This window comes from Herpailurus yagouaroundi, unplaced genomic scaffold (assembly GCF_014898765.1).
Source record: "Herpailurus yagouaroundi ecotype Mexico unplaced genomic scaffold, PumYag 140, whole genome shotgun sequence".
Classification (NCBI taxonomy): domain Eukaryota; kingdom Metazoa; phylum Chordata; class Mammalia; order Carnivora; family Felidae; genus Herpailurus; species Herpailurus yagouaroundi.
The window spans coordinates 4171492-4181380 of record NW_024412395.1 but is presented as its reverse complement, the minus strand read 5'-3'; the positions used below and the strand labels follow the sequence as shown (position 1 = coordinate 4181380).

The 9889-nt window shown below is 50.8% G+C and overlaps 1 protein-coding gene across 1 annotated transcript in view; it reads left to right on the top strand.

The window, feature by feature from the left end:
* The first annotated feature begins 1511 nt into the window (after window positions 1–1511).
* The window catches only part of GYPC (glycophorin C (Gerbich blood group)), a 42606-nt gene continuing 34228 nt past the window's right edge, over window positions 1512–9889 (top strand). The window contains exon 1 of the mRNA XM_040474784.1: window positions 1512–1919. Within this exon, the coding sequence (XP_040330718.1) occupies window positions 1883–1919 (37 nt within the window). The 5' untranslated portion in view covers window positions 1512–1882. The remainder of the gene's footprint in view (window positions 1920–9889) is intronic.

The window sequence follows — 9889 nt, the reverse complement described above, 5'->3', positions numbered from 1 at the left end:
GTTGGCTATCAGTGAGGGTCTAAAAGTCTCTCCACAGGTGTTCTCACAAGTGAGATGCAATGACCTGGGGACTTGTTCTTTGGTTACCTAGTGGCTTTTTTGGCCTCCGTTGGGCTCCCCAGCTGCATTTCAGATCATTGAAGTTCTTTAAATTATGAACTCTGAATACAGGGGATTCTATCATCTAACAAGGACTTATATGCTAAATTGTTGCTAGTTTCTAGTAAATGCCTTTTCTGTCTCACTGTTATTTATAGACATTGCTTCTCCAACTTTGAAATGCAAGTGCTCCTGTCTGCATTTTCTAGGCAAAGAAATGGAGACTCCAAAGTTTCCACACCTGGCCCAAAGCATTCCGTTGAATAGTTCCCTTCACATCAACATGTATATGTAGCATGGGAGTCTCACTAAGGATTTACAAGCAGTGTGAGTTTCTTCATCATCTAACTAATGAGAATTATGAACATTTGCCCACTGTGTCAAACAGGCCATCCTCATAATAATGCCTGGAGTTGGTCCAGCCCACATAGAGCTGGGCAAGGAGTCTGCTCTGCACACCTCCAGGGGGCAGCCTTACATTGTGTTCAACCTGGTTGGTACTCCCAAGGGCATATACATCGTGCAGACATCTGAAATGGTGCCCCGGGACTGCAGCAGAGCATCCTTACCTGGGAGAAGGGGAGAAAGTGTCACAGCTGGTGCATTGGAGGACCATCAAGTAAACAACATGAAAAGCCCCACAGGAAGGGCCATCAGACATGAGGACAGGATGTGTCTTGGATCTGAGATTTAAAACCAGGCTGACATGGTCTCAAACTCCCTTGCCCTTCTCCCTGGTGGGGAGAGGGGAGAGATCAAATTTTGCATATAACATAGCATTCCTTCTCCGTGAGGTAGGCACACTCCATTTAACTAACCAGAGTGTCAAAATCCATCTCAAAGTTGTTTTTTTTTTAATTTTTTTTTCAACGTTTCATTTATTTTTGGGACAGAGAGAGACAGAGCATGAACGGGGGAGGGGCAGAGAAAGAGGGAGACACAGAATCGGAAACAGGCTCCAGGCTCTGAGCCATCAGCCCAGAGCCTGACGCGGGGCTCAAACTCACGGACCGCGAGATCATGACCTGGCTGAAGTCGGACGCTTAACCGACTGCGCCACCCAGGCGCCCCCATCTCAAAGTTTTTAACTGTCCAAGTAAAGTGAATTCTTTACAAACTCAACTATGTCTGGAAGCCTCAGACAAAAGTGATCCAAATAAATCATACGACCTTTGTCCAAGCAATCCCTTTTTCTAAGAATCTTTTCCAAACATCAGCCCACGGATGGGGACAGCGCCCTTGAGGAGGGCCAGCCAGGCAGGGACTTCCCAGGCCAACGGTGCCCCTCAGCCCTGAGTGGCCACACAGCCATCGAGCGGCCAAGCAGCCTGCCAAGATTCAAACACAGGTCTGTCCCTATTTGGTCACTGGCCCTAACAGTGCCCTGCAGGCCATCCTGTCACATCTGGGAGTTTTTCAGTCCTCACCCAGGGGAATTCTCCACCACAACCTCTGAGTCTGATAGCTGCAGATGGAAACAGAAACACAGAAAATGTGATTCTTGCGCAGGAAAGTTGGAACAGAGAAGAGTTCAGACGTGGGCGGGTGTGTGTGTGTTTAAAAAAAAAAAAGGGTGGAAACCCCACCAGCCAAGTCTGCAGAAAAAAAATAAATGCAGTCTGCCTATCTGGGGCCGGAGCCCCTCCCCTCGGGCCGCCGGAGACCGTGACACAGGTGCCGCTTCCTCCAGGCTGCTGAGGGTCAGAAGCAGGCCCGCGCGCCCCTCGCCACCGCTTGGCTTCTCCGTGCCCCTGGCCCGACCCGCGCCCCGCACCCGCTGGCGATGAGCAGTCTCAACAGCACGTTGCCGCCCGACCAAGGTGAGTGCCCGCCGCCGCCCCGCGGGGTTGCGCCCCAAGCCCCCGGGTCCTGCCGCTCCGTTCGTGCCTCTGTGCGGTGGCCGCGCGTATCCGCCGCGGGAACTTGCCCCAGGCCGGGAAGTAAGGCACCCCTGCGCGGAGGGAGGGGACAACGCCCGCCTTGTGGCTCGGCCGCCCCGGGACGTGGGGGCGGATTCCGAGTAAACTTCAGGAAACTCAGCCGGTGCCCGGACTCCTCTCTGGGGCGGCGGGAGGGACGTGCACGCGGCGGGGGCATCTCTGGCCTTGACCCCCAGAGCGTTGTAATTCCTCTTTCTTGTTAAGAAGGCACATGCTTTCCTGCTGACGGGAAAGAGAAATCGGATACCCAGAGCTTCTCTGTAAGGGTGTTGGGGGACCTGGCCTGGCCTCCCCCACCCCTCCTCTGCCAATGGGCTTTTGCAGTAATAACATCAACAACAACAAAAACTTAAAATTTTCTTCTTAAAAAAGCGAATGTTTATCCCTCTTATCCCCAACTCTGCCCAGGTCTGCTCATTAGAAACTGTCAGAGGGGAGACATTCTGAGTCATCCTGTTAAATAATTAACGTGATAATAGGGGTACTGGGGACACCCGCTCCTTTACAAGTTTTTAACATCCAGGTGGTTCTGTGGCCTCACCAGCGGAACTGGAGCATAGTCTACTGTGACTAGGTTTGTGGTTGTGCACTATGTGCCGTGTGTGTGTGTGTGTGTGTGTGTGTGTGTGTGTGGCCACCGGCATGCTTGTTTGGGGGTGCGTGGGGACAGGAGTCCTGGGGGGAGGGCCCTTCCGCCTGCACTGGCATCAGGCGTGCCACTGATTAGCCAGGGGCCTGAGGCAAGCCAGCCTCTGTCTTAGCTCCAGCACCATCCTCATCATCAGTGAAATGGGAACATAGGATATTCTTCTTTGGGTCCTGGGAAGGAAGCTCTGTGTAAAGGTCCCAGCATGGAGATGGACCGCTAAGGGCCCCATAAATGTCAATCATCTTCATTTTTCATTTTACAGGAGACTGGATCTGGGAGCTCATGTTGGCTCCTGTTTACGTGTGTAAACACACGTGAGTGTGAGAGTCAGACACTAGTGTGTGTGTCTGTGTGTGTGTGTGTGTGTGTGTGTGTGTGTGTGTGTGTGTGTGTTGGGGCCAGGGGTGAAGGGCAAAGCCACTGAGGAAGTGCAGGCAGGCTGCCACTCCCCCTTCTGGAGAGGCTGGCTCCCTCCCCAGGAGCCTGCCCCGCCCCCTCCCTTAAGCAGTTCTCTAGGCTTCAAGTTTCAGACCATGACCAATGGCTGCAAACACTTCCCTTCTGGAGCTCAGAGGGATGCAGCCATCACTTGCATGCCATTCTAGATTACCCTTAGGACTCCATTTATGGCAGCCTCTTTGCTGTGAGAGAACTGTGGGGCCCTCTCTCTTGCTGCTAACTCAGGCAGGATGTGTCTATATCCTGTGTCAGTTTACATCGCTGCTTCTCAGAACCAGAGGTTAGGAGAGGACTGCTTGGGCTCCGCCAGGCCTGTCCCCTACCCTCTGGTCTCAGCCAACTCCCTTAAGCCAGAGTGCCACAGTTACTGCGTAGGAGTCATGTGCAGAAATCCATTGCCTTGCTCTTGGATGGAAGGGGTGATTGCTCAGTGAGGAGATGGTCAGGTTTGTCGACTTTATTCAGAATTCACTGCCTCCGGCAGAAGCGGAAAGGGTTGCATTAAGTGCCAAGTGAAATTCCATCTCAGACGTTGCCCAACGGCTCCAGATATATCCATGGCGGGAGGAGTCACAAGGCATTGGCACAATCAGCAGCTGGACCTTTCCAAGGGTGTCTAGGGTTGGGCAATTATTCCTGGGTATTTGGGCAACAGAGGGGTGTGGGGTAAGAGGCATTCTGTGTTTGCAATGGAAACACGTGAGCCCATCGATAACGAGGAGGAAGAGGCAGTGCAGGGAGGTTGGCACCCCAGATCAGTTTCCCTCTTTGCATGGCAGATATTCATATATCAAATGGCCTTCTGCAGCCCCAACCAAAACACCTTCCAGAGACTGTGTGGCCACAGTGAGCACAGCAAGCTCAAGCTAAGAACAAACTTGAACAATAAATCAAGAGTAAATAATAGGAAAGAGAAAGATACCATCCCACCTCCAGAGCAATTTATCAATTTATGAGAATCCTTCTAAAGTGTTATGTGTATACACAGCTACTTTCTGTTTTACAAAATAAAACTCACTTTATATATTCTCCTTCATCTTGCTTTTTTCTCATAAGAATATATGTTGAAGATTATACTTCATCGTCAAATATAGACTAACTCATTCTTCTCAGGGCATTGTATGAATATATAAATAAATTGGTTATTTTATTTAACCAGTCCCTACACCAATGGGCATTTAGGTTATGGACAATCTTTATTTGATTAAAAAAAAAACAGACACAGTGCAGCCATGACAAACCTTGTAAGCAGGCTTTATGTATTTACACGAATAGGTATAAATACATGTGTTTGTATAAATTTCGAGCAAATGCCCTCACACACAAATTTGATTTCTGGGATAAAGAGTGTGAACATTCAAAATGTTGTAGATACTTAAAAAAAAAAAATGCCCTCTAAAAAGTCACATGAATTTCTAAAACCCACCGGCAGCCCACTTAAGCTCTTTTTCCCCCCCCCCCCCCGCCCCATTCACCCTGTGTGGTTTACCTCTTAGTCAATCTAGTAAGTGAAACAGGTTGCCATTTTTGAACGTGCCTCTGTTCTAAGTGAGGTTCTAAGTGAGGTTCTGCATGTTTTCATATCTCCATACTGGATTTGATCCCACCTCCAATACCTGTGGGCTTTGAGGAGGTACACAGTATAGCAGAGCCTCAGTTTTCTCATCTGTGAATGGGAATAATAACAGTGGCTTTGCAGGGGTCATGTGATGAACGAGAGAATAAGGGTTTGGCATCATGCCCAAGAATGGTGGTGACTGTGGCTACTGTTGTGAACAGAATTTATCACAGTAGACCTGACCTGCGAGTGCTGGTAATCTCCAAAGTCTCCTTTACAGACAGTTGCTGTTTTGGCTTCTGATAACACAACAAGGATATCAGTACCCACGTGCTGAGCCTTGTGGTAGGGCCTTGTGTGGGTCACCTTTCCATAGCCTGGTCTCATGGGCATTTTCTTACCTGTTTTGCAGATGAAACACTGCAGGCTTGGGGGACGATGTACCCCAGGCCTCCCAGGCACTGAGGAGGGCACAGCCAGGCTATGGACACAGGCTTTCAGACCCGAGAGCCAGCAGGGGCCAGCCTGAGGGGTGTGTGCAGGCAGGGCACTGTGGGGGCTGTGCCTGGGAAGTCACCACTGTGGCTTTGCACACAGAGGAACAGCATGTGGCACGGGCGCTGAGAACCTGCCAACCAGGCCACAGTTCCTCGGCCGAGCCTGTGTTCTGACCACAGTCTATGACCTCAGTCTACCGCTGCCTACTGTAGTTCCCTGTTCTGCGGTTGGGCCCGACCCACACCAGGCCAGCCACTGCCCTTCACCCTGCCTTCCACAGCCTGCTGAGGCTGTCCCCTGGAGCCTTTTCCTGTGGACTCTCCTGATGCCCAGACTGCCCTGCCTCTGTAGCTTCATTTCCAGGGCTCTCTGGGTATCCCCACCACACATGTACCCATGCCCGTGCACACGCACATTCACATCCACATACACACACACAGCCTGCCTGCCTCACTCCTGTTCATCCCATAAAGCCAAGTTTATGACCCCCAACCTCCCTGGGCCTTCCCTGAACACTAGAAGACCACCCACCGTGGCCCTGGGGACACTGTAGCCACCCCCCAAATTCCTGGATCTGTCTGTTTCCTGGAAATTCTGACCTCCTAAGGGGCTCCATGACCTACCCACTCCCTCCTTGAGGCCTGGTCCAGAGAGGTGAATGCTCCCAGGTCTGCATCCATTCCACACGCTGAAATTGCCTTTTAAAAATCATAGGGGCTCCTGGGTGGCTCAATCAGTTATGTGACAGACTTTGGCTCAGGTCATGATCTCACCTTCTGTGAGTTCAAGCCCTGTGTCAGGCTCTGTGCTGACGGCTCTGAGCCTGGAGCCTGCTTCTGATTCTCTGTCTCCCTCTCTCTCTGCCCCTCCCCCACTCATGTTCTGTCTCTCTCAAAAATGAATAAACATTAAAAAAAAAAAAATCATTCACTCAATAGCTCCTAGTCCAGCAGTTGGCATATACATGGAGGTCAGTGACTAATAAGTTAAAATGGACAGAAAGTCAAAACGAAACAAACTCTAAGAACAGGGCTGCTGGGCCCTGGCACTCACCGCCTGGCTCTTTCGCACTCCTGCACTGATTCTCACCTCCTGTTCTCCCCCGACATCCCAACACCTTGCCTAGGGTTTTCTCCACATCTCTCTGTCATCTGAACTTCCAAGGCAGTGCTGGCTCCTGCCTTTAGTTAGTACGCATTTTCACTCTTGCACATTCTTCCAGAACAAATAGCGTGCAAAAGTGTAGCCAATGGCAAATGCTGACAAGAGCGGTTTTCCTCTCGTGCCAGCAGGCACTGAGCCCAGGACACTGGATTCCATCACAGGTCAGGCGGGCGTGGCAGACTCTTTGCATGACTCCCTCAGAGAGCCTGCGAGGTTGTCACCACTGCACACATAGCCCCTGTGGCCCCAGCCACAGTGGCCCAGCTGCCCAGCACAGCGGTCTGAGCCCTTCCTCCCGGCCGGGCATCTTTACCCCTCTTGTTAGTAACTCTGACACTGACCGGTTGCTGGAGGCTCAGTGTGGACCACTCTGAGAAGTAGAAACTCCAGGGGGACCGGGTCAGAGGGAGCCCCCACAATTACCTCCCAGAGCGCGACCTGGTTCCCACAGGAAAGAGAGGAAACTTCCCTCAAGCTTCCAGCCGGGGAAGGGAAAGGTTCACATTTTGATATCGACCAGAGCACCTGTTGTTAACAAGGCCTCCCTCAGCAGAAGCTACCGCTGACTCTTGAACACCAGGGCTTTGAACTGCGTGGGGCCACTGTTACGTGGATTTTTTTCGATAAATACAGTACACGCTGTAAATGCATTTTCTCCTATTTATGATTCTCTTAATAACCTTTTCCTTGCTCTAACTTACTTTGTTGTGAGGAAACACTACATAAGCCATATAACATAACAAAATCTGTGTCAATGGACTGTTGAGGTTATTGGTAAGGCCTCTGGTGAAGAGTTAAGTTTTGGGGGGAGTCAAAAGTTACATATGGATTTTCACCTGTGTGCGGGGTCAGCACCTCTCACCCCCTACATTGTTCAAAGGTCAGCTAACCCCCCAGAGGTATCATTAGAACCTATCTGACCTGGAGGAAGGGACATAACCAACACCAGCCCACCGCACCCATCCTGTCCCACCTGAAGGGTGAAAAAAGAATGAGAAACACTTGTGAAGTTCACGGTCCAGAGACACAGGCTCCTACTCACGGAACCGTGGGCCACTTCCTCTGCCCCACCCCACCACGCTGTCACTGGGGTTCCTTCTACCCAATACATCATGCCTGACTGTCAACAAAATTACAAGACCCACTAAAAGGCAAATAATACAAATTGAAGAGACAGAGCAAGCCTCAGAACCAGACGTGGCAGGGATGTTGGAACCTGACCCTGTCACTTGCAGAGCCCGTGTCCCCTTCACCTGCACACAAGGCATGTTTTTAAGAGGGGCACAAGCATACAGCCGCCCAGCTGACCCCAGGCCGAGCCCTGCCATTTCTCCCCCTTGGAAAAATTTTCTCCTGGAGTGGAGAAGCTTTGCGTTTTAGCCATGGGCACATATATTCTCACCAGAGTCTAAGAGTGAAGGACATTACAGTTTGCTAAATCAAACCCAGGTAATGCAGTCATGCCTGCCTGCCTTTTGTGTTGGGCCCCAGTCTGTGATTTCTGCATTCACCAGGCAGCATGGCCCACTGGCTATGACATGGCACTTGCTCCTGAGAGGCTCACCAGATGCCAGAACCTTGCACACCACCTTCAGCGAGCGGAGGCTTCGCGTTCAGGTCCCCCTTCTGCGCTTTTGAAAACCTTTTAACTAAATTCACTTTGTACCAATTTGCTGGTGATGAAGAGGTCAGACCGAAGAGGTCAGAGGTTTGAATCTGAACCCGTTCTGACCTGCCTATGGCCTTGAAAGTGTCGCTGGGCTCCCTGCGTCCCAGTTCTTCCTCCAGGACAGTGCTGGCTTTGTCCTATACAGTTGCACAGGACCCCCACCCTCAGAGGGCTCCACACTCTCAATGCTCTACAGTCACTCCCTTGAAATTCTTCGCTTTTGTAAAGGGGCCCCTGTTTTCAATTCGCACTGGGCCCCACAAATTCTATAGCCAGTCTTGAGCCACTAAATGGGGATAATAATAATTTCTACCTCAGGCGTTTGTTCTGAGGATTAAATGCATTAGCCTAGATAAAATTCCTCTGGTAGCACCTGGTGCATGTTAATCACTGCCACTTACTGAGTGCTTGAGTGTGTTGTAAATGAATGCTGGCTCACTCCCCCTGCCCAGCTCCCTCCACGTTCTTCAGTCTCTGTCCATGTTTGCCCAATTGCTGTTGAAAATAGTACCTGAGGCCAAGATGGCAGAGTCTGCCCAGGTCTGTAGGGCCTGGTCGAGGACCTCTCCAGTAGCTCTGGCAAGCCGCTCCCTCCTGAGCTGTGAGTGCATCAGAGGGGGTGCAGTAGGGGGAAGGTAGCCCAGAGAGGGTGTGCAGACCACTGTGACCTCAACACCAGCTGTGGCCTCAGCAATGGGTTTCCTTACATGGTGCCTGGTGGACCCTCCTTGTTCCATTAGCCTCATCTGAACACCAGCCCCTGAACAGTAGGGGCTCAGCTGTCCTGTTCTCCATGGGGAAGAGTAGACTCCTAAAAACACTGAATGAATGAATGAATGAATGAATGAATGAATGAATGAAAAGGTCTAGCCAATGCAGGCCAAGCCTGATGTACACAGAGTGCAGTGGGTCCCAGTAGTCACCTCCTCACCCCCACCCCTTAAAGTGGCCTCCGAGCTCCTCTTGGTTGAGCCCACCAGCTTGTCCCAGCCCTGCACTCCTTACGCACCCTAACCTGTGTTACCTCCCTACCCATCTCACCCACCACCTCTCAGTGCCTTCTCTCCTGACTCCCTTCTCTTTTTCTTCAGTGCTGCCATTTGTGTGGGTTCACAGCCAGGACTCTGCCAGGTGCTCCTTAATGCCCGGGCTCCCCTCTCTCCTGGGAGGGCTCCCCTTGTCCAGCCTATAGCCCACCCCTGAACTCCTGCAGGGGACCTGAGCCTTGCTTCCTCTGAGACTGGCTTGTCATTTGAATTGCCATCCTTCCACTTCTACCAAAATTCTCGTTTTAGTGAATTAATTTCAGCTAGGGCTGACAATCCTGAGTGATCTTTTTTTTTTTTTAATTTCACAATCTCTTTTTTTTTTTTTCCCTCTTGTTACAAACTCTAAATTATCCTGACTCACTGTCCTCTTATGGTGATGGTCTCCCTGACTCAAAGGACAGAAAGTAGACTTCACTTCCCATATGCTATCTCATTTTCCCTTGTAGCCACCCTAACTAAGGGAGGTATTTTTATCTCCATCTTGCATATGATGGCACTGAGACCTAAGAGGCAACCAACGTGGCTTGCGGAGAGAGCCACAGCCAACCTCTCACACTCAGGCTCACATACGGTGGATTCAGGCTCATGTTCAGCGAGTTTTTCTAGGAAGGCTCAGCCAGGACCAACCCACATAGCAGGCAAGTGCTTAGAACCCAGGGTGCTTTTAGAGATCCACAAAAATTTACGTTTCTTTTACAATGAAAAGGAAGAAAGGGGTGCCTGGGTGGTTTAGTCAGTTAAGTATCTGACTCTTGATTTTGGCTCTGATCGTGCCTGATCTCCCAGTTCATGAGTTTGAACCCT